This window comes from Kwoniella shandongensis, chromosome 14 (assembly GCF_008629635.2).
Source record: "Kwoniella shandongensis chromosome 14, complete sequence".
Lineage (NCBI taxonomy): Eukaryota > Fungi > Basidiomycota > Tremellomycetes > Tremellales > Cryptococcaceae > Kwoniella > Kwoniella shandongensis.
Window position 1 is genome coordinate 122,909 of NC_089300.1, and position 23,772 is coordinate 146,680.

The 23,772-nt window shown below is 49.5% G+C and overlaps 5 protein-coding genes across 5 annotated transcripts; 2 read left to right on the forward strand and 3 right to left on the reverse strand.

Annotated features, from left to right (window-relative positions):
* Nucleotides 1-1,313: 1,313 nt before the first annotated feature.
* Nucleotides 1,314-3,723, reverse strand: CI109_107133 (uncharacterized protein; the record flags this gene model as incomplete). Its single annotated transcript, XM_032003590.1, has 8 exons — nucleotides 1,314-1,480; nucleotides 1,543-2,014; nucleotides 2,077-2,297; nucleotides 2,356-2,596; nucleotides 2,663-2,894; nucleotides 2,950-3,012; nucleotides 3,093-3,571; nucleotides 3,655-3,723. The coding sequence occupies 8 exons, from the start codon at nucleotides 3,721-3,723 to the stop codon at nucleotides 1,314-1,316; spliced, it is 1,944 nt and encodes a 647-aa protein (XP_031862003.1).
* Nucleotides 3,724-5,331: 1,608 nt separating this feature from the next.
* Nucleotides 5,332-10,028, forward strand: CI109_107134 (uncharacterized protein; the record flags this gene model as incomplete). Its single annotated transcript, XM_032003591.1, has 14 exons — nucleotides 5,332-6,051; nucleotides 6,125-6,477; nucleotides 6,539-6,879; nucleotides 6,940-7,294; nucleotides 7,353-7,572; nucleotides 7,625-7,747; nucleotides 7,808-8,257; nucleotides 8,319-8,342; nucleotides 8,399-8,488; nucleotides 8,543-8,607; nucleotides 8,672-8,746; nucleotides 8,807-8,898; nucleotides 8,957-9,800; nucleotides 9,917-10,028. The coding sequence occupies 14 exons, from the start codon at nucleotides 5,332-5,334 to the stop codon at nucleotides 10,026-10,028; spliced, it is 3,864 nt and encodes a 1,287-aa protein (XP_031862004.1).
* An 848-nt stretch (nucleotides 10,029-10,876) lies between these two features.
* Nucleotides 10,877-15,259, reverse strand: CI109_107135 (uncharacterized protein; the record flags this gene model as incomplete). The annotated part of the gene is made up of 3 exons (XM_032003592.1): nucleotides 10,877-12,633; nucleotides 12,689-13,391; nucleotides 13,451-15,259. 3 exons carry the CDS (start codon nucleotides 15,257-15,259, stop codon nucleotides 10,877-10,879), a joined length of 4,269 nt encoding a protein of 1,422 aa, XP_031862005.1.
* A 4,175-nt stretch (nucleotides 15,260-19,434) lies between these two features.
* On the reverse strand, nucleotides 19,435-21,084 carry CI109_107136 (uncharacterized protein; the record flags this gene model as incomplete). The annotated part of the gene is made up of 6 exons (XM_032003593.1): nucleotides 19,435-19,646; nucleotides 19,703-19,801; nucleotides 19,864-19,949; nucleotides 20,019-20,065; nucleotides 20,133-20,557; nucleotides 20,670-21,084. 6 exons carry the CDS (start codon nucleotides 21,082-21,084, stop codon nucleotides 19,435-19,437), a joined length of 1,284 nt encoding a protein of 427 aa, XP_031862006.1.
* Nucleotides 21,085-21,921: 837 nt separating this feature from the next.
* CI109_107137 (uncharacterized protein) lies at nucleotides 21,922-23,608 on the forward strand (the record flags this gene model as incomplete). Its single annotated transcript, XM_032003594.1, has 7 exons — nucleotides 21,922-22,102; nucleotides 22,172-22,303; nucleotides 22,401-22,664; nucleotides 22,806-22,873; nucleotides 22,947-23,044; nucleotides 23,133-23,376; nucleotides 23,468-23,608. 7 exons carry the CDS (start codon nucleotides 21,922-21,924, stop codon nucleotides 23,606-23,608), a joined length of 1,128 nt encoding a protein of 375 aa, XP_031862007.1.
* Between the last annotated feature and the right edge of the window lie 164 nt (nucleotides 23,609-23,772).

Sequence of the window (23,772 nt, forward strand, 5' to 3'; positions counted from 1 at the left end):
ATGTCAGTGGCAACTAAAGATGTGTGAACAATCACATACTCGAGGACAGTAGCGATCCCCTGCACTTTGCATAAGCAAGGCAATTGTGCGATATGTATGTATTATTGAGAATGAAAAGCGATCATCAACAACTGTGTACGAATTCTTGGTAGCGCCTCTCAAAGACAGTTCCGGTTCCATCGAGTGAGCAGAATAAACGGAGGATCGAATAAGTTTCATCCCGCCTGCCAGCAGTTGGACCCCTTCGACTTTTTCCTTTCCGACTTGAGCCTTTCAACATCCATCTATTATATATTCGCACTAGTCATCATCACTCTCTCATTTATACAACGACACGATGGCAGCTGGAAACTTCCGATTCAAGGTCCGACCCAAGAAGGGTGAGTTGGTGCGAAAATGGTGCATGAGAAAGAATGATTCTGACGTCCTATTCGCTCTTCTTAACTTCTGCTCTCCGTATCATCCATTGCTCCGATACCACATCGCACCTACTCTTCCCACTTCGTCCAATTCACCTCACACCTTATCTCCAATCAATCGCTTTCACTCCCGCTCGCACTGCGGTACTCGCTATACAACAGACCGACTGACGATCCCTTGCGCACCCGAACTCACCTCCCTCCTCGCATGTTTCGCTACAACCGGTGATTTACGACATACTACCACTTGTGCAGAAGCTTCAAAGGCTTTACATGCATGTATGGCGACCAGACAGAATGTAGGAGGAGGCGCTAAGAGCTCGGTGAGTGATCAGGGGCCCTCTTATCAGTTATTCGTCATTTCGGTAGAGGTATTTCCACCGAGAGGAACGTGTTGTGGTCGTGTGTGGAATGGCGGAGTAATAGCGTGATAGACATCATTGTCAGAGCTGAGAATAGAAGGACGAGAGTTAGAAGTCGCAATTTCCACACAGTGGAATGAGTCCAGATTTGTTGAGAACAGAAGACTCGCGATCTGGCGACCCCAATGTTAGGTTGAGCTCAGGTCAGAGGAACGTTTGGGAAGGGAGCGATGAAAAGCTATTGCGAACCGGAACTCCGGGTTGGCTCGGTCGAGGTCGTCTATAGGCGCTTGCTGACTCTTTCCCCGTACCTACTAGATGAACCACCTCCTTGGTCGTATTCGAAGATAGAGAGACTAGAAGGAATTACATATACCCAAAACTGCGATACCCATGTACCTTTCATATCCCACCCTTTTTAGATGTTCGGCCTATCAGATATCGATTCATGCAGGATCACATCTCTCGGACGCATGTACGATGTTTCGAATCTATATTCCCATTTTCACTCTACCACCTCCTATATCAGTCATCATGCTCCACCAGCCTTTTTGGCTCGTTCCATAACTTCCTTCAACTCCTCCGCCGCCGCACACAATGCCTCGCCAAGCTTGGCCGCATCATTGTTTTTGGTGGTGATACCCCATGTCAAACTGTTATCGCCGATGGCGTAACTGAGACCATAACCATCTTCAACAACTGTTGAATTCAAACTATCAGCATGACTTGTATAGTTTCCACTGTTCGTGTTTCGCGCTCACCTTCGCCGTAACCCCATCCATCAAGGAATTTACTTGACAGCTGACTTGTACTCAACTCCCAATGACTACTCCTGCCAAACGCCTCGTCTTTGAATACCTCTGGCACATCCTCGCCCTCTTTCACAAGCTTCTTCAATCCAAACATATGTCTATCGACACCCTGAGCGTCGGCTGCCCAAACGCTATACTGAATATGTCTCGACGCCGCTTTTCGGAACAGCTTTTCCCTCTCCACGTCTGATACTTTGGAGTCGAGCATCGCCTCGCAGAACGCTTTCGATTCAGCAGAAGCGGATCGAATCACTTCAGTTCGACCGAGTAGGAATTTACGGGTTTGACATGACTCGTATGTAATAGCGGGTCGACCGTGAAGTCGGAAAAAGGCAAGTTGTTTGACCATTTGAGCCCAGGCGTCAGGAGAGGTCTTGTGCGTCTTGATGAGCTCTTTTCCATAACCGGTAAAGTTGACCATCTGACGAAGCCACGTTTACGGTCAGCTTGGGACTCTCTTCAATGATAGTCAGCCGAGCGCACCTTGAGATCTTGCAATTTCATCTCCTCGCCGAAACCCTTCTTGGACTCCTCGACGACCTTCTTCGCCTTGTCATCGAGCTCAAAGACGATCTCCTCTGGCTTGGCAATTGGGCTCTTTGCCTTCTCCCCCTCAGGAAGCTCAAGGGGGATCTTGCCCTGCGCAATTGACGCTAACATAAACTCGTTTAACCTAAGTGTGGGAGTACCGTCCAGCATCGAGTCTAAGCAGTGATGAATAATGTCAACTATTGATCGTCGTAGCTCAGATTGTTCACTCACGCTCCCCATTGAATCCACTTTCTCCGTTGGAATCTACGATAATCTGGTGCTTGTCAAACCATCGGTTGAATCCCTTGCCCGCAGGCGATCTATCATGTCCACCAGCCCAAAGTGACCACGCTCGAGCATCATCGGAGGAGGGTGCAGGTCCGTCATCAAGACAAACAAGGAGAATGGCGGATTCAACTGCTTCGATAGCAGCCTTGTTTGATGGAGAGAGGGATATAATGTGGTTTCGCGCCTGAAGAGGAGACAATATGTGATCAGCTTACAAAGTTGACGTTCATTGAAAATCGGCTACACTTACATCTGTCCATACATCTCGATCGTCGGCAGTCAAGATGCCCACACCACTTCCTTCCTTTCCATCGGCTAGCTTCTTCACCTCCCTGAAAGCCTGTGCAAGTTCTGCTTTCCCTCGACCTTTGGTGTCAACTTTGAAATATCGGTTATTTCGCACAACGACGACGTGGTGGTTATCTTGAGAGTGAGCGTAGGGGATGTCGGCAGGTTTGGTAGGGATTCGAGCGGCATTGAAGCTAGTCGCGCGGTCGTTAGACATGGAATCGCGAATACCCGGAAGGAATAGCTCACAGATAATGGTATGACTCCATACACAGCGGTTGACCTTTGACCTTTTCCGGTTCCAGCAGCTCGCTAAGAAAAGGAATCGAAATCATATATCAGCACTGAATTCTTTCTGCGTTGTGATATTACTCGGTGGGTCTGTCACTCACCTATCTACCAGTTTCTTGAACTCTACTGTAGCTCTAACCAGTTCCGCAGCTCTTTCTTCTTGCTTCTCCCCTTTTCCTAATCCCTTCTTGTGGATGTAGAAATAGCTGACATTGGGGATAATACGTCCTCTATATCCCATATAGGCAGTCTCATTCCACCATTCGCTCAACCACGAATCCTTCCCTTTGGCTCGCGCTTCCAATCGACTCTGTAAAGTCTTGGAGAACTCCGAGGAGAGGAACGAATCGATAAGCGATTTGGAGTGTTTCAGTTGCGTAGGGGTGAGAAGTGGGGTAAGAGTCTCGTAGTACTTGTGAAACGTTGATGAGAGTGTAGGAACGGGCAGATGGGGGATGGTAGATTGGGAGGCGTAAAGTGGTTTGGAAGAAGAGGTGTGGGTGTTGGCGTTGGCATTTTTGACCGGTTGAGAGGTGGATAGCTGACGCTTGGGAGGGACGGCGATCGGCATGGTGGAGTGCTAAGCGTGAGTTGATTTGTCAGCTGAATTCTTTATGGGGGAGAATGCTATTGCTAGCAGAGATGATGGAGAAGGAGACTCACTTGGAGACCCGAAAGTGCAGACACGGGTCGAGCGATACGAGAGTTGACGGGAAAAGGTCGAAGAGGCATCGAAGAGTTTGGAACGTTTGAAGGCTGATTATTTCACCTCGATTGACACGAATATATAGACAATGTATCTGTCTCTAAGCTTGTTCGAGGTGAATGGACATTATCTCCAACAAGTCGGTCTATATAAAGTGTAGTCGGGCCGTACAGGCTTTCAAAGAGAAAACGAACGAATTCCCGAAAGTTGTTGAGATGGGGAGGAGGGTTGAAGGGTAAAGTTACCGGTTAAGACAAGGTTCATCATATAACCGGTGGGAAACACGCAACCAACCGACCAACGCCGAACCCAGTCAGTAATGATTTAATGAATGTGGCACATGTAATTCAATCACCCGCCGCCCCGGGTCATATTCTTTCCGACCGTCATCATTGGCTAAATCTACCGTCCAGCATGCTTGTCATAGACCTAGAGTCGTCAGTCGATATCAACGGATTGACCGAGTGGAAATAAAAGGAGGGAACAATAAATTATGTAGAAGGTGCGGTGCCGTTGATAAATCGTAATTGTTGATTCCAGTGGAGTGGAACCGAAATTGCTTCCTTTCCGCGATCAAGATCACGACTCACGACATGCCAAGTCCAACACAGCTTGACGGGGGACTTGCTATGCCCACTATGTGCTGTCCTCTGTATATCAGCGAATTACACGTTGATGTCGATTGTCAGAATGTGGCTGTCACCACCACCACTAGCGCTACCACTGCCTCAAAGTCAGGGAGGGGTCTCAGGGCCCAAGCCAATACTATTACGGGGTCTGATATTCTGAAACGCCTCGTGGAGAAGCAAGGGGAAACAGAAAATCAGAGCTGTGATTTTTGCGGGGTAAAAAGGTAAAACAGAAACGTCGCTTTGACTTTTGTGTGCGTTTTCACACAAGATTACAGAGGCTGTGTCACTCGTCACGACTATAGGGTCATACAATAGGTGACTTAATAGGTGATACGACAGGTAACCACTATGATGCTGGTGATGGTAATGCTAGTGCAGCCTTACAACTTCTATGATTACGGTGACGTTGGACAATTAACGATTTTGCCGATTGACCAACTTGTAATTGCTAGATGACCTTGTGATATTCGATAGATCATACTACGTACGAAAAGGGATTCGAATCCCATCATCCTTCCGGAAGCAAAGCTAGTCAGCCAAAGGAGTCACAAAGGCAGACTTGGTGAGGACGCATAGAGCTATCAGAGTGAGCACCTTGTACATACCTATCCTTCGCTCCGCCTGATTGAGCCTCTAGCCGCCGCTGACAGGATGAGTGATCATGCTGTAGGTATTTGTATACCGCATCATCATTATAGACCCAACTGAACCACTCAGCCTCCTAATACAAGAAAACCGCACAGATCCCTTCTTCACCTAGTCAAACACACCCACCCACACACAGCACACACACCTATACGATACCCTTACTGCATAGTTTACGCGACGATTTCTGATCTCCACTTCTTTCCTTTCATTCTTTCACTCACGAAACTTTAACGACCACACTGCATACGCATACACATCGTACATCAGCATCTGCCGTTCACCTCACTGCCCACGATCTCTACCGCGCTCGTTTCCGTCTGATCATCTCTTGGTCCCTGGCTCCGATCCGCGACTATGGCTCATCGACCCAGTGGTTCGGGCGACTACACGGACACGCCGCCACCCACCAATCACCGTTACTCCAGTTTGAGACATGAGACCCTAGGAGCTGAATCGCCTTCAGCTGACGTAGACGAAGCAGCTGTACCTTTACGTCCCAACCCGACCGATATAGACACGACCCATAGATACCCCATTCGAGCACCCCTTCACTACGATCTTCCCCCTCCCCAACGCCCTGGTCAGAATGTCGGCTACGAAGATTCCCCCGATCCCAATGCCAGTTCCGTATGGTCATCGTACGACAAGCCCGATCCCTACGCTGATGGAGACCTGAAAGACAAGTCCCTCCTTAACAATCAAGTAGATCTCGAATCAGATGGGATGATCGTCAAGGAGAAGACGCGGAAGAAGATACATGCGACAGAAGTGATCGCGACCACGCGACCGAGAAGATGGTGGATAAGGATAACGTGGTTGCTCACTTGGTGGGTACCGAGTTTCTTGCTTACCAAGGTTGGGAGGATGAAGAGGGCCGACGTAAGGATGGCATGGAGAGAGAAGTTGGCGATCTTCGAAATGATCATCTTATCCTGTGGAATCATCTTATTCTACATCATCGTCTTTGGGAAACTGTTGTGTCCCGATAGCGATAAGGCGTGGAACTCGAGTGAACTCGCTCAGCACGCCGGTGATGATGATTACTATGCCGCGATAGCGGGCAAGGTGTATGAGGTGAGTGCGACCAACCCTTGTCTGTCGTTTACTTGACTGGACGGCAATGACCAGGCTGATCGTGTTTGCACAGTTCACCAAGTTCTACAAGGGTCAACACTCCGATCTCACCTCATACACCACCTCCAAAGAAGTCATGCTCCAGTTCGCCGGTCAAGATCTCACCAACTACTTCCCACCTCCCATGACCATTGCTTGTCCCGGCCTTGTGACATCCAACGATCTGTCCCTCATGCGAGCCAACTTCACTCCTATCGTCGCCTATGCTATTCATACTTCAGGACCTCAACAGACGGTTAGTGGAACCAAGCTGGATGATATCAACTGGTATAAGAGTAGACTACTGCCGGACTTGGACCAATACTACAAGGGCAGTTATGTGTTTGACAAGAGCGACGTAGAAGCTAAGGCAGAAACCGATTCCAAGTGAGCTCCTTGCACCTCGTGTGGCAATTTTAGGACTGACTAAACGTTCTCCCCGTATCAGACAATGGGCGATCTACAATAAGAAGGTCTACGATCTTAGCGACTACTTGTACACGGTCTCCTTCTACTCCAGCTCGAGCGGAACAGACTTGCCCAACTACTCATTCTTGAACGACGACATTTCGAGCCTGTTTCAAACCTCGGCTGGCCAAGATATCACCAAAGGAATGCAAGATGTCCTCAATGGCTTGTCTCCTGACGATGCGGCAAACCAGCTGAATTGTCTCAATACCGCATTCTATGTGGGCGAGCTCGATTTCAGGGACACGCCCAGATGTACCGTTCAGAACTACCTGCTCCTGGCCTTCTCAATCATTCTTATGACCACAATCGGTGCCAAGTGTAAGCTAAATCCCGCACAAACGCCGTAATGCAGCTGAGCTGACTGGTTACCTTTACCAGTCCTGGCAGCATTGCAACTCGGTAGCAAGCGACAACCGGAGCTCCTCGACAAGTTTGTGATCTGTCAGGTGCCATGTTATACCGAGGGCGAAGAATCACTAAAGAAGACGATCGACTCACTCGCTGCTCTGAAGTACGACGACAAGCGAAAGCTTATCTTCATCATCTGTGACGGTAACATCATCGGCAGTGGAAACAACAGACCCACTCCTAGGATCGTGCTGGATATCCTAGGTGTGGATCCCAAGTTGGACCCGGAACCGCTGCTTTTCAAGTCTATCGGAGAGGGCAGTAAACAGCTCAATTACGGCAAGATCTACTCAGGTCTATACGAATATGAAGGCCATGTTGTTCCGTAAGTCTGGCAATCGACGCTCTATGAAACCAACCGTTGACATCTTCCTGTGGTTCAGATATGTGGTAGTGGTGAAAGTCGGTAAACCATCCGAGACTTCGAAACCTGGAAACCGAGGAAAGCGAGATTCTCAAGTCCTGCTCATGCAATATCTCAATCGAGTACACTTTGACGCTCCCATGTCACCGCTTGAACTTGAGATCTACCACCAGATGAGAAATGTGATTGGTATCGACCCTACCTTCTACGAATACATATTCCAAGTCGATGCGGATACCGTGAGTCAACCCATAAGCTGTACCTGAAGCTCTTAGCTGATCGTGCTCGCAGACTGTGACGCCTGATTCTCTCAACAGGATGATTTCTTGTGCTGCCGATGACCAGAAGATCATCGGTATCTGCGGCGAGACAAAGTTGGCCAACGAGAATGAATCTTTGACCACGATGATTCAGGTGAGCTCAGCGTCGTCCACGTTGCTTGTCGATCATATCGAAGCTAACGCAATATCCTAGGTGTACGAATACTACATCTCCCACCATCTCACAAAGGCGTTCGAGTCGCTCTTCGGTTCCGTCACCTGCCTTCCCGGATGTTTCTCGGTCTACAGGATCCGAACCGCCGACAAGGGTAGACCTGTCATCATCTCATCCGTTGTCATCGACGAATATGCCGAACCAAACGTCGATACTCTACACAAGAAGAATCTCTTCTCTCTGGGCGAAGATCGATACCTCACCACTCTCATGATGAAGCATTTCCCAACGTTCAAGATGAAGTTCACTCCGGATGCTATCGCCCATACGGTGGCACCGAGCAAGTGGAATGTGCTGCTCAGTCAAAGACGAAGATGGATCAATTCGACGGTACACAATCTGGCGGAGCTGTTGTTTCTCCCAGAGATGTGTGGATTCTGCTTCTTCTCAATGCGATTCATTGTCTTCATAGATCTATTGGGTACAATCGTGAGTGTACTCCGTCCTATAGCCCCACGGTTGGGCAAAGCTAACTCGTCGGTGATTTCAGATCCTACCAGCAACGTGTGTATATGTAAGCATCACCTGTACCTTTATCTGGATCGACACCATGGCTGACACACACGCTAGCTCGTTTACCTCATCATCGTTGTCTCTACCGGTACAGCTGCTATCCCGACCATCTCGCTTGCCATGATCGGTGCAGTGTATGGACTCCAGGTAAGTGTAACGCGTGCAGACCAGCAGATTACCAAAATGCTGACGGTGTGGCAGGCGTTGATCTTCATCCTTAAGCGAGAGTTCATGCTAGTAGGATGGATGGTGGTTTACATTCTCGCGTGAGCAGCCTTAAAAGCGTCCATCGACCGAAAAGGGTAATGGCTCTAACAGTGTCGCGCATAGGTTCCCCGTATACTCGATCTTCTTACCTCTCTACTCTTTCTGGTCCATGGATGACTTCAGTTGGGGTAACACACGGTAGGTTCGACTGAAAATAGACGTGTCCAGAGGCTAATGCTTTCCGTCTTTGCAATGCAGTAAGGTGGTCGGTGAAGGTAGTCAGAAGACTGTTGTGTACGAGGACGATGAGCCGTTCAACGAGGGTATGATCCCCTATCGTACATTCAAGGGTAGGTATAGTACACCTCGGAGAACATTGGTCGCAGCAGGTGCTAACAGTCTCCGTAGAATATGAGTCCAACGCATGGGAAACTGCATCCTTGCATTCCGAACAGTCCCGCGCCACAACGCAGACCTCTGCAACGAGGAGTCGACACCCGTACCCCATCTCAAATCGAGCTCCATCGTTCCACTCGAGCGCCTCCGAGCTCCCTGCTGGGGCAGATTACTGGCGTGATGCTTCTCCCTTGGGTATCAATCACTCGTCTAGGAACCTGCGGAACATGCCTTCTGATCCGTCTTTGCGACACGAGGTCTCGAACCCTTACCTCGGCGGTCCCCGAAACCGAGTACAATCAATGGCGGGGATGTCAATGTGGGGTGCTGGGAGTGCCTACGACGGTCAACAAGGTGGAGGTGGTGGCGGTGGTGGACCTTATCTCAGTCCAATGATGACGGGAGGAAGTTATGGACATCCTCATCCCGAGATGGGTCGACCTGGCACGTTTTACCCTCCTCCGCAACCTTATGGTCCAGGATACGGTTCACCCATGATGGGTATGATGGGAATGCCTCCTCACATGGGAGGTATGTCACCTATGCCCATGAACATGAACATGAACATGCCCATGGGGATGGGGATGATGTCGCCTACTCCGACGGGTCCCAGTGTAGCAGGTATGGGGGCACCGAGAAATACCGTCATGTCGAATCTGGGTGGTCCGGGGATGGGACAACAAAGTAGGATGTCATCTTATTCCTTGGCGACAACGGCCAACCTCTTAGGTCCAGGACAAGGACAGGGACAAGACAAGTTGGCGGGATTGAGTGTGAACGAGGAGAAAGAAGTGGATGATGAGGCGGTTCTGGAGAAGCTGAGAGCGTGGTTGGGTAAACAGGATCTGATGAGCGTGTGAGTGGCCCCTTCAACTCTTTCGTTTATCTGTCAAGTCACGGCTGCCCATGGGCCAGGAGCAAGCTAGAGGTGAAAGGTCACATGCTAATTTGCAATACTTTTGTAATACACAGGACGAAACGTCAAACGAGAGAAATGATCTATACCCTCTTCCCTAACGCGGAATTGCAAAAGAGAGCAGGATGGTTGAATGAGAATATAGATAAGATCTTAAGCGAGTTGTAGGCGGCGTCAAGGGGATGAACAGTGTTGCCTAGGTGCAGTGTGTGCAAGGGGCGGGTGGAGCTGGTAACTGGGTACGTGTGTGAATGGGTGCGAAGTGCGCCGTATCGTCGTGGGACGATGGACAATTCCAGACAGAAAAAGGACTTTGGTTCGAGTGCTAGCATCCATTTCCAAAACAACAAAAGATACGATATCATATCATTCCATTTCTCTTCCCCCTTCTCCATAATACAGATAGATTTCCTGTATGTTTGTGTGTGTCTGTGTCTCTTTGTTCGTCTGTTTGTACATAAACACAATCTCCCGTTTGCATGACATGAATGTGACGTGACGATCTCCGCACGGCCACGATCACTATGGTAGCGATCTCCACTTACCCAAGACCACTGAAGCAGTCGATCTCACTCGTCATCTCCATCACTTTCAGCAGCTTCAGCCACCTTCGCTATGAGCTGAAGTTCGTCGCCTTGTCATGGAATTGTTCGTCATTGCCAATGCTGTATCTTGCGTGCAATGGACTTCATTGAGATAGTAATATGATGACATACCAAGCTACAAGACGACAACTACTAACGATCCATTCCGTGATTGATCCGTATATTCCGATGCAAATGATGATTATGATGATGACTGATGACTGATGAAAAATGATGAGATTAAACGTGTATGTTACTTGACGTGATCGTAAGAATGTGGAAAACTCATTCGGCATGGCTTGATCCCACCGAATGTATAGAATTATTAATGTTGTGAGAAGAGGAAAAGAAAATATGATAACTGCTCTGCAGTTTCGTTTGCACCGTCGCTCCTCCATACCCCCTCCCCTTGCCCCGATTGCTCTTCCTTACTCAGATCGGTGTAAACCCTTTGAATCCGAACAATCTCAAACTCCTCTTCCTCCTCGGTGTATTCGGTACACTACCTCCTCCACCACTCGTACTCGTACTGGCATTACCACCGAGATACACTTGCTCGCCCTCCTCAAACGCGCTACCACTTCCACTCCCACTAGCACTCGCACTGGCGCTGGCAGAAGCACTGATGCTAGTACTTTGTCCTACGTCCGTCAATTGAAGACCGCCTTCAACCGACGCCGAAGCCGAAGCCGAGCCGGAACCCGTACCCGAGCCTGAGCCAGATCCGGATCCAGAGCCGGAAGTCGATCCTAAGGCTTCTTCCATGCTGGTCACGCTACCCCTACTCCGCATAGGCAAGAAACTCATTGATCTTCGGAGTGTTCCCCACGTCGTCGAAGGCGTCGTTGCTTCTCTAGCGGTCGATGAGGATTGTCGATCCGGTATCACCGGTCCAGATTGAGATGTTACGAGCATGAGGTTATTCCCGATCGGACCGATAGGTGATCCATGAGGGGGAGGGATGAAGTATTCTCCTGCAGTTGCACCTGCACTGAACTTCTTCGACGGTGATTGGTCCGAGGCACTTTTCCTGACGAGAGGTGGCATAGGGGGTATCTTTCCCTTCGTACGGCCGTCTTCGATCCCACCAGGTCCTTCGTGACTTGGAGACAAGATAGGCGAAACAGGCATCGACTTGGCCCGGTACGATACTGGAGGTCTGGAAGAAAGACCATACACCAATCCAGGAGGCCGTTTCGACTTGTCGACCGATCGTTTCTGCGGGGCAGGTAACGAGTGTTCCCTTGCTCTTGCTCGTTGGCTGGATCGCATTGTCAGACCTTCTTCGAACGAATCCCTGAGCGAAGAGAACGACCTTCTCGGTGTTGGCGCAGGAGAGAACGATGCTACCGAGCTACTTCTGGTGAAGTCCTTGCGAAGGGTGCCAAAATCTGAGATGCCCGTTGCTGTAGCCGACTCGTCGTCACCTGATTCGTTTGCGATTCCTCCCGCAGAGCTGACCGAGACACCACGCTTGCGCGTAGCAGGCAAGCTTCGATACTTGGCAGCCTGAGATCGACTGGGTCGCACCTGGATGACGGACCCTTTGATCTCACCCGTGAAGGCGATATCGAAAGATGTAGCTCTCGAGTCGAGGAAGCTCTTTCTGCGTCGAAGCAACGTTGAATCGCGAATGGACGAACGATCCCGAGCCTCGGATCGCGGCACGTCGGGCAGGAACAACGTGTGATTGAGTTGAGCTTTGCTTCGAGCCGTTGAACAGCTGTCAGAAAACACGTCGCCCAGACTGCGATCAACCATAATCCGTTGGTTAGTCGACGCACGACGCAGGAGAATCGTTCCCGGTTGACCTGACTTCCTTTCAGGAGTGAGCCCAAAAGTCGATCGGATAGGTGACATGAGGGGCGTGGAGGGCTTCGATTCGGGAGAAGTCATCGTGGGCATGTCTGGAAGTTCAGAAAGCTCCGCAGGAATTCCCACCATTGTGTGACGTTTCTTGGCGAGGATCGATGATGCGCGATCTAGGTCGACCGAGGCTGCAGTGGATACCCGTCGTGTCCTCACTGGGAACGGCGATACACTGGCGGGCAGCTCAAAGGGTGGAATGGTACATTCGTCTCTTGCCTCGCAGATCGCTGCAGCCCATACCTCCTTTTCAGTTTCGCAAGAAGCAGCAAGATCGAAGTTGTGGTCTCTCAGTCTCAGACGAATAGAGTGGGGAAGGAAGCCTGCAGGGTTTCGTTCGTCAGTGATCAAGCTATTGTGCCAACGCGATGAACATACCTTCGGTGATATCGATCAACTCAAACACTTCCAAGGGCAAGAAATGCTTGGCCTCGTAAACCTTTGCCTTCTTCACCTTTGCCAAAATCAGGTAGCCACGGTACAAGAACGCTGCGAGGTACTTGACCTTAACAGGTGGCATGAGAGGTGCGAGGGTAGGATGATGGTGGAGGACGTCAAGAGAACCTATCAGTCGACACGTTCCCAGTGATCGTAGGAACTGCGGAGTAAGCATAGGATGAGGTTCGAGTCGTTCCATAACGGTGGCGCTCTTGACCTCCGTATCTTTCAGTCTTCGAGCCTCGTCCGCTTCTTCCGCAACACCCCTCATCGCGTTCAACGCTCTCTCCACGTCGACCCCTACGTTGTAGCTCTCGTCGTCGTCAAGCTCGTCCTTCTCTACCGCAGGACTGGTTTGTCCAGTCGAATCGAGCAGTTGATTGAGCAAGAGTGGGTAACGACAGATTCGCTGGATGGGCATGATGAGATAATCCTTGAAGTGTAACCGTGAGCCCACGTGTACTCCAGGTGATCGAGCGTCTCCTAGCAGATCTTGCAGTGTGCTGTGAACTTGAGCGTGACCGATGATCTGACAACGTTTCTCGAACGCTTCATAATCCGCCCGATTGGAGATGTGTCGAACAAGCGTAGACGCTACAATGGACTCCGCGCAGAACTCCTTGTATAAGGAAAAGGCAGCGATCTAGATAGCGGAACAGAAGATCAGCTATCATCACACTCGCTGTCACATCCATCACTCACGTCGTCGATGAACAGCGCCGCGATCTTTTTCGATACGAGGTCAATCTTGCCCGCCACATCCATTTCCTCCGTCTGCTCAAATCCGTATCCGATTCCTTCTTCCTTGAGAACATCTACCATCTTGCTAAGAAAGGTCGAATGGAAAGCATAAAGATCCTCGGTATTCCGCGCGATCTTCTTCGCACTTCGCTCAGTCACCATCGGCAACGCTGCAAGTTGTGGAAGATAGACATGCGACAGCGTTCTGAGACCCTCCGAGTATGAGACTTCTGTCTCAACCAACTCGAGCAGAATCATCTTCCGCTTCTCGAGTTGACGTCGATGACGAGTTTGTCGGGCTTCCCATTCTAACGATCGCTGCAGGCGAAGGGCGCTGAGGTTCGCATCATTATCATCGTTTCCTTCTTTGCCACTCTTCGCAGAGCGAGAAAGCGAGGTGGTGGCGGAAGACAATGGATGTTCCTTGGAGGATGCAGAGGGAGAGAAAGCTTCTGCTGAAGCAGAAGCAGAGGTATCTGTGCCGGTGAGCGAGGACGATAGGACCGATTGGTCGTCATGATGGTGCGAGGGCGATGGTTCGTTGTCGTTAGACAGGATCTGCTTGTCGTATCGAACGGTTCGAGGATAGTCAAGGGAGCTACGTCTAGGAGGAGGATTATGCGGCATGGTCATATCATCGGGGATAACAATTTCTACGGCCGATCCCGCTCCTTGCACAGCAGAGACGTTAGATAAGCCTAGGAGTGTCGGACCATCTTCCTCTCTTCCTCTGTTGAGACTTGACTTTCGAGGGGAGATATTAGGTACCCCTAAGGCCGCTTCGACTGCTGAATTCGACGATCCAAGAGGTCGGACTGTGGTGACAGTGGAGACCGACTGTAGTGTGTTCTCCGAATTACCAGGATGCTTGTAGGTGAATGGTACCGCAGGTTGAGGTTCGAAGCGTTGTGCAACTTGGGCAACCATGGACGGCCAATGTGCCTTTGTACCCGGTGGTTCGTACTCGAGGTCACTCGGCGCAGCGGCCGATCCCAGGGATGCTCTCCGTTTCCGAAACGCCCGAAATGGTTTACCCGCCAAGCTGGTAGGAGAAGAACGTTTGGTTTCGGAACGCGATGGTATTCTATTTTCTGATTCACTTTCCCGAGTGGAATCCTGATTGACCTCCTCTACTGGGCTATGCGACACGGTGGCTGCACGTTTCCGACCAGTTCGCTGTCTTTCCGGAGAGGCCGGTCGGGTGTACGACTGACCTTGCGATTCATGGGGCGAATTAGGCTTAGACGGTCTTCGGGTTTCGATGCTGAGGGGCATCTTCCACTCATCTGCTGAGCCATCTTCCGTATCCGCCTTTCGCCGTCTAAGATGAGTGCTGCTTAGGTTGAAAGCGGGTTTGAGTGACAGGTTGAAGGCTCTTCCTTTTCCTTTCGCGCTGGTCGGGGTGACACCTGAGTCTGGATAAGCTGAAAAGATCGGATCGTCCGGTGACCCGGACGGGAGTTCGAGGGGAGATGGACGAGGTCGTTCGGATGGTGTGCTGGTCCCTGAAGAAGCGGTGAAAAACGTTCGCGATGAGCTCGCTGCCGGGAAGTAAGATCCCGAGACAGGGAGGTAAGAAGATACCGATGACCGTCGACTACATCCAGCGAGATCGCTAGGTGAGGGGAGACGTGGGGGAGTGTAATTGGAAGGTCCGGCTTCGTTTGGTGGGGATTCATGTAAGGATGGCGTGGGAGCAACGGATTGTGGTATGGGTTCGAGTGTGGGGACGACAAGAGTCGAAGGGGGTATGAGAGTGATTACGTCCATTTTGGTTCGCCTTCACCTTGCTCCAATGTCCCTTCTTATCCCTTCCCCACTTCCTCTCTTCCACCTTTTAACCTCCGTTTGTCTGGTTCGTCAGACGTTCGACGTCTGTTATTTGAAAGTTGAAGAGGTCGATGTTAGAAACGATGCATTCGAGGATAAGGTTGGTTGACAGGGTGAGTGATTAACAGGTGACAAAGAAAGTTGACGTTTGACAAAGGGAGTTGAAAAGAAGACGACGCCGTAAAGGATGCGAGCAGACGGTGCAGTGCGTCAGCAAGCATACCAGTAGAAAGGAGCCAAGAGGTGGGTATGTGAAGCATATAGAGATGCAGAGAAAGGACGTTGAACGTACGATTGAACGTTGAGTGATTTGTTAATGTTGATCCAAAGCAGTAAATGGACGAAAGTGGGTAGGGTGGCGTTTTCCGTATAAGCGGCGGGTCGTTGTTGTTGTTGTTGTTATTGAGATGTCAACATTAGACTATCTAAGGTTTGTGTTTTCGTTTCTTGACGTCAGCGACCGACGGTAACAGTAACCATGGTATAATGTCTCAACTCTATAGCAAGCAGGAATGTTTGTAGAGGAGGAGACTAAGAGGATGCGTTAGAGAATTGGATTATTGACTTACCCAGTGATTCGTCTATACATGCACATCTCTTTCCTTTCGATTCCAGCGATGATGAGCCGATGTCGATCGGGGTCAACTTTGTTGCTGCTACTAGTGCGACGTTGTCTCTTTGTCGAAAAGTAAAAAGTACAAAATCACGCCAGACACCGGGCCGCAGCAGGATCCAAGCCAAAAGTGTAGATTGGTGATGTGAGGGAGTGTGACTGCTTTTGTCGAAGGGTTGGTGGGGAAGATAGCAATGCGCAGCACAGCAAAGTAGACAGAAGGTGGGGTTCGCGGGGTTAAGGAATACCGACCGTGTCCTTGTCGTGTAGTGTCAATCAATCAATAATGGTGATGATGATGATGATGATGAATGATGCGTGGGAGTACGAATTGTTTGGTTGTGTCGGACCTGAGCGATGAGGAAAAGAAGGTATCTGACGGACGGACCGGACGAGCAAATGAGCGTCACACTAAGAGGTGGCAATGATATCAGCTTAAGAGACTCTTGTATAGCTCATACATGGAATGGATAACCAAAGCGGATTGTTAAGATTGTGATGGTATCACTCACCGTCTGTGCGCGTGTCAAGGGAATCAAGACTTGGCCGCACCCGTTTCAACCGTCAATCAATCACGTTCGTTCTTCCAATCTCCCCAGCGGTTTCTCCTCAACAAGCTTCTTCGCAAGCGTGCGCGTATTCTTGACAGCTCTCGTGCAATGTACAAGGAGAGACGAGACAGAGTCTGAACTTTTGTGTATGTGACGATTTGTGCTTGAGTTGCGGTTTCGAAAACGTGATATGCGATCCGCCGTCCGTCTCACTAGATCGAATTTTGTGAAACTTGAACCCGCCTCTTTATGATGATTTCCTCTCGCGCCTGTCGAAAGGTGGTGTTTATGATGATCGCAATGCTATTATGGTACACAAAGACGCTACAACTGATGTTTTGTTTGCTGGGAAGGTGAAAGATGTAGGCAGCTTTCTTTGTCGAAATGAGATTGATTCCCATTCCCACCGAAACATCGTTCCATTTCATCCATCCATCCCAACCCATCTATCATTTACTAGTGCATCTGAACCCTAGCGCTGCTACCTACTATAACGGCAATAAAGCTATACGAGGTAGCATAATTTCAAGGAATCACGTTGCACCTGAACTTCGACCATTGCAGGATTTCCGTTCCTTTTTTTTCTGTACCGACCCTGTTGCCTTGGTTGCCTGCCTGTCTACCCAAAAGTAACTGTCAAATTGTTCCGATAAGCCGAAATGATTACGGCAGTCGACGACAAGAAGAGATTCTGACAGAGAGAAAAGAGAAAGGTCAGGCGGCACAACAGTAAAGTTCCTACGAACATGGGGTTAGAGAATGGTTTGCCGTCGTTTAAGACAACGTAAGGAGGCATGTACGCACCTCCCACTCTGCTGTGTCTATCGACATCCTCAACGGGTTTTCTCACGTAATTATCTACAAACGATACCCTACTTGACAAGGAACCGACCGCAGCATACAAGCAAAAGTATCGTTTGGTAGAGGCCGTAAATGTAGGCGTCGGCTGTGCAATTGACCACGTAAGGAGGGTAGATAGATACAGTAGATGGCGTAATCAACCAATCAATCCCCATTCCCATCCTTGCTTTGAGCCATGGTTCTCTCAGGGAAGAACAAGTTAGTTTCCTTTTCAGGAATGACGTATCACGGCGTTCCTGCCTCTTCGTCGTTCAGGGTCATTTAAACATTGTAACACTAGCGTATAAGCTGTAAGAGAGAGAGAGAAACAAGAAGGATGGAGATAAAAGTCGTTTCGGTCCGTACGACAAACAGGATAATAATGATCTCCCGTCGTCGTCGTTTCAAGCGAGCGAGCGAAGTTGTCGTAGTTTACATTACAACGACTCCAGGTTGCGCGACCTTTACCTTTTGATCACCTGTGCTTCTCATCGCCATACATCTTCCGCTCTCTTCTCTTGTTATTCACAAAACCCGCAATGCATAGCATAGCAATTGCTTCGCATTGCACGACACATTCCGCAAGCACTAACAGCTGACAAAATAAAAAGAGAGAACACAAGATCGATCATCCCTTCCTACTCCGCCAAGCGTACTACTATTCCGCCAAGTACTTTATCGTTTTCGTGGTTTGCGTAATTTATAGCACCCTGTAGGATGATCTCGTAGACTAAACGTCCTCATTCTCCGATCCTAACGGTATACCGTACCAAAGCACCTACCCGCAACCGTAACCGCAAAGTCACAAAATGTTCGAACTTTAGTCACGCACGACCTACCGTACACTGCCCGCTGTAGCGGTATATCGTAATGGAATGGAAACAAGCGGTGGCAAAAACAACTGTTGCGATTCGGCGCAGAAGGCTCAAGCCTCACTCGTTGGTGAGGGTGGAGGTGAGTACCATGAGGGAGACGAAAGAGCTATACACGGTAACAGTGGTTCCGTCCGTGGTCATTGGACGTCCATTCATGTCGCAATAGCTGATAGGAAGGTGTGGACGAACGACGACGGATTCGTGTCCTCTCACACATTTTTTGACTTACGCATCGTTCTCTTGCTTATTCACCCAAATCTTCTATTCAATTGTACAGGAGTCACATTTATTTGAACGGCTAGCCAGCTCACCCGGTCATCCTCCGCTTCTCGGGGTACCCGAAGCTGACTCAATCGGAACCTATAACAATTATCGACTATAGAACAACAAAGTTGGCAGATACGGGTGCCTCTCCATTGAGTGCAGTACCTCGCACTTGAAGAACGATGTGAAAGATGGTTGGGGATACACATGCCTTGAACAAAGGAGGACTCTGAATGGGATGGGCTCATCGATCGGTCGGTCTCGCGGCGATCTGCGAGGGGATCCAACTTGCGTCGCGGCAACGAGCGAGATGCATTCCGCAACTGCGCCATATGGCGAAATAGATGAAGGAGACGATATCGATGATGGAATGCGGTGAGTCACGTCGACCCTTACCTCCATCTTATCCAGGATTGATCGAAAGAAGACTTGCGTGGCGATCCATATTCGATCAACCACTTCGCTACAATTATACGACTATGAGTCTATTTAGATGGAACCATCGCACGCTGAATGTAAGATCAGCTAAGCATAATTGATTAACTAATCTGTCTGCTCCTGTTGTTCGCTTCGGCACACCTATCCTGTCATCCGGCTTCTTTCGGACCATTTCCACCAATCTTAGTTCAATCCCCCTTGCCTGCCGAGAGAGTACATCTGCCCTCCGCCCTCCACACGTATGTATGCACTCACCCCTGTGAGTCAGTGTGAGGCTGTGTGAGAGATACACGAGACGAGAGGGGGATACGCAATGGAATGATTGCGAAATGCTTGTTCTTGGGAATCGATCGATCTGACGAGATTTTAACGTTCAATGATACTGGTGGGTGGCAAAATATCGTACAGTATCGTCGTACTAAATGCTACATGCGACACCTATTAATGGCTACATGTGATTGATTTCGATCTTGAAACTGAGACTGATGCGTGATCTAGTCATACGTTCCCCCTCTCTAATCCCCTCAATTGAAATCACGCTCTCTTCGACGGTGTTGAAGTATCCGTCTGTTTTGGCGGTTCTCGCCAAATCACTTCCCAAAGTTGGAATCCACTCCCAATTAAGAATGCCCAACTTCCCCAGAACGTCGATAAACCTGATTCGTAGACGACTCCGGACTTGTCAGAGTAACCTAATGCTCCGCAAAGCATGAAACCGAACGCGCCAATGAGATTCCATACTCCCACTGATGGCCATAATCAGTATTTGAGCGAATTCACTTGAGGTGAACGTAAAACTCACCTTGCCATCCGACATCGAAGAGATTGGGCAAATACCACTTCTTCTGTACTTCGATCATGAGGATCAAAGCGGAAAGGATGAAGCCGCATCCACCGATGACTGCGAGTGGACAGGATCTAGCATCAGCGACCGTGTAGGTGTCTGACAGACGCTTGTCTCACCTTGTGGGGTCCAGAAGAAGATATCGACGATAGCCTTCGAACCTTCACCCTCTGCGAAGCCAGGGATGACACCTGGTAAACCCGTTCTAAGTAACATTGCATAACATGTCAGCTGCTGCTATCCTCGCACGAGGTTTATAATCCTCTGCACATACATCGTTGAGACCCAAAAGATTGTCGCTGCAAAGAGCTGCACCAAAGCCTAAAGGTACATATGTTAGTATCTCATACTAGCAACGACACAGCACCTCTTCCAATTCTTCACTCACGGCCAAATATCCCAAATCATGCCACATCGGTTTACCCCACCACACAAAACCTTTTGCCCCGGCAGGCCAGCTGATCCCATTTGCCTCGTCGTCGTTATCAATCTTCCCCCTCACGGCCTCTCCATTCGACTGATGCAATGTACCAGACGACGTTGTAGATGTCCGACCTGTATCATGTTCAATTTGCGACTTGACGTCCTCTAATGCCAGTGAAGTGTGCGAAGGTGTTTTCCGTCGATGATGTAGAACTTGGCCGAGTGCTGTACCAAAGTTGATCTCCCTCCCTCTGTCGAGCGCTTCTACCACCATGAGATAGGAACCGATCTCGAAGATGGTGCCGCCGATGAAAGCCGTCGCCGCAGCTGTTCGGGAGAATGTGGTGGTTGCTAATTCGGGTCGGATGATCGGGAACCACACGAGGTAGCCTATGTGATGGTGTCGGCATTAGCTTCTCCAGATGGTCACCGAAGACCGATCTCTAGGGGGACAGGAGTAGTGAAAGAGAGATTTTGATCACTCAATCAAGAAGCAACTCACCATTTACCACCCAAACAATCGAACCGGCCGTGAAAGCTATCGCAATCCAAAAACTGACATCCACAATCAAATGAGGTTTCAATTTCGTCTCCCCGCTCTTCATCCTCGAATAAGCCATCTTTTCCATCTTCTGGACTTCCGTCTCTTTCCCCTTCCCTTTTGGTACATTTCCTTCTTCTGCATCTGCACCTGCAGCGGCACTTTTCGGACCGATATAGTGAACGTGTGATTTCTGAGGTGCATAACGACCTTTTCTAGCTCGACGTGATTGCCAGCTGCCCGCTTTGGTACCGGAATGCGCATCGGTGAATGATAGATGGGTAGGGGTGAAGAATGGATGGGGAGTTCGATGGGAGGAAAGTACTATTGAATTCTGGGACCGTAATGGTGATCCGATAGTAGGTGAGGACGACATCGTTGTCGGATTTGCGCGTCGATCTTCTTGTCTGTCTGTTCTTTCGACGATTCACTTCCAACAATGAAAGAGAGACGAGCTGATGAAAATTGCAGCGGTGAAGTCAAAGTCAAAGTCAGAAACAGATCGCCCGAAATAGATTTTTTGCTTCTTGTGTCTATTTGTTTTTGACGTCAGGTCGTCATCAACATCACTGGAATATGTACTTTCCCACGGGTGCCACCATTGGGGTCATCGTGCCTTGCTTGAGGTTGTTTTCAGGAACACGATCGACGCTCGGACGCGTTTTTGTCTTTTGTCTTTAGTTGTTGACTTTGTGTGCGTTCAACCTTTCTATTAGTGTATCTCGTCGATTCCATCCATTCATTCACTCATTCATTCTATAGACATTGCATAGCTCATGATTGTATCATACATCCTGCCATCATCACGATCCAAACAACATTATTTGTGCCACCCTCCTTTGTAACACGCACCGCAGTTCGCGACAGAATCCTGGTGATTCAATCCAACGGACTAGCATCTCGGACCTCCAACGGCAACGCCCTTTACGCACTTCCCCTCCTTTATCGCACAGACCTCGTTCAATAAGTCAACTATCAACCGTTGGTGAGTTTGGTCGTTGACACGAGCACTGAGCTCTTTGACTGACTGTATTCTTGGTAGTCTTCAAAGAGACACATTAATTCAGTCTTCACACATTTCAACTCCGACCGAGTCATCCTTTTACCTCGCCACCGCACGCGCTCAAAAGACACATAGCATCTGTACACACAAGGATACGTCCATATTCTCTTCGACACTACCATTAACTTCACGCAACATTGATCAAGCAACATGCCTCGACTGGCCTGCATCACATTCCTTGCGCTCGCAAGCGCACTCTTCTCCCTCCTTCAGCAAGTCGCCGCACAGGGATGTAACGCGACAAGTCTTTGTCCCTCTACTGCACCCTGTTGTTCCGAGTACGGTTTCTGTGGATCTGGAACGTACTGTCTAGGAGGATGTGAACCTTTGCGTGAGTCGACCATTGTGACATGGCTCTCATCGCAGAATGACGTGGTAGCTAATACGCGCACTGCTGTAGACTCCTACAAACCCACTTCGTGTCGACCTGATCCTATCTGTGTATCTGGGGAAACGTCCTTTACCGACCTGAGCAGGGTACAGCAGAATGCTACGGCGTACAATGGGAATGCAACAGCTTACGACTGGGTTGGTAAGTCCATCATTTCCAAATACACTTCTGTTTTTCCCGCTCCCTCTCAGTCTCGGCCTCAGTCCGAACCAGCTAATGCCTGTTTACTCAATCTCAGTCAACACCGGCTCCCTCGTCGCCGATCCTAACGGTCAAGGTGCCCGTCTCATCCTCACCCAGAATAACAGCGGCACCAAAATCTCCTCCACTCGGTATATTCACTACGGGTCTATCGATTTCGTCCTCGAAACGTCAAAATGGGCTGGCGTCGTCACGGCTGCTATCACAATGTCGGATGTGAAAGATGAGATTGATTGGGAATGGCCAGGAGCGACGACCGATGCTGTTCAGACAAATTTCTGGTATTTGGGTATCGCGAATTGTGAGTCTGGCGCCTGAACGCGCGGGCGGGCCGCAAATATGGGAGAGCCGGGGTGGTTAGGCCGAAGGGACTCAAGACAGCCCAGGAAGACAGGGAGGAGATTGTCAATCGAGTTTGCTGCTGACCATTACATTATTCCAGATTCCGCTACGCAAGGTGCTTCAATAGGAGTGTCCTCCGATACATCAAGCAACTTCCACACCTACACTGTGAGTGCTTGCTGCCCGTCCCACAGATAACCAAGTGAACAGTCCAGCTAATGCTAACCACCTCGCATCACAGTTCGATTGGCACGAGGATTATCTCAACTGGATGATTGATGGGAATGTCGTCCGAACACTATTCAAGACGGACACCTTGTCCGATGATGGATCGCACTAGTGAGTCTGCGTACACATCAGCATCTCGACACGTGGCGTACAAGTTGTACAGAGATGCTGACGTCTCGTGTATTTGACCCACTAACAGCAAATACCCCTCAACTCCGTCTCGTATCCAACTTTCCATCTGGCCAGCTGGAACCTCCGCTTCTGCACAAGGGACCATCGATTGGGCAGGCGGTTACATAAACTGGTCAGATGAAGATTATACCACCAACGGTTATTTCTGGAATACCATACAGAGCGTAAAAGTTTCTTGTGAACAAGCGCAGAATACAACAGCGGGGACGACCGGTTGGGCTTATGGCGGCAACGATTCGACTGGTGTTCCGGTGAGTGCGCGCGTGAAACGTTTTGCCTTTGTTTCATTTGATCGTTTCGTTTAGATTGTAGTCCGGAGCTGATGTTGCGTTCCGAATTTAGATCGTTACTACTACCAACGCCTCCATCCTCCTCTCAGCGGGCGAGACGACGATCACTCCGCTCAGTACATCGTTGAGATTATCAGTCGTGTTGTCCCTTCTCGGTGGAGTCGCTCTGCTCGGAGGAGTGGCATTATTCTAATTTGTACTATACGACATGGGGACGACTACTGTATGTCTTGGTATTCTAGTGGACGGAAAGGATACATGCATTGGTTAATATCACAACGTAGAAAGTTCAGCTCGATATGAAAGTATTCGCAGATGTACAGCGATTCACTAATTTCATTTGGCTGACTGCGAGGC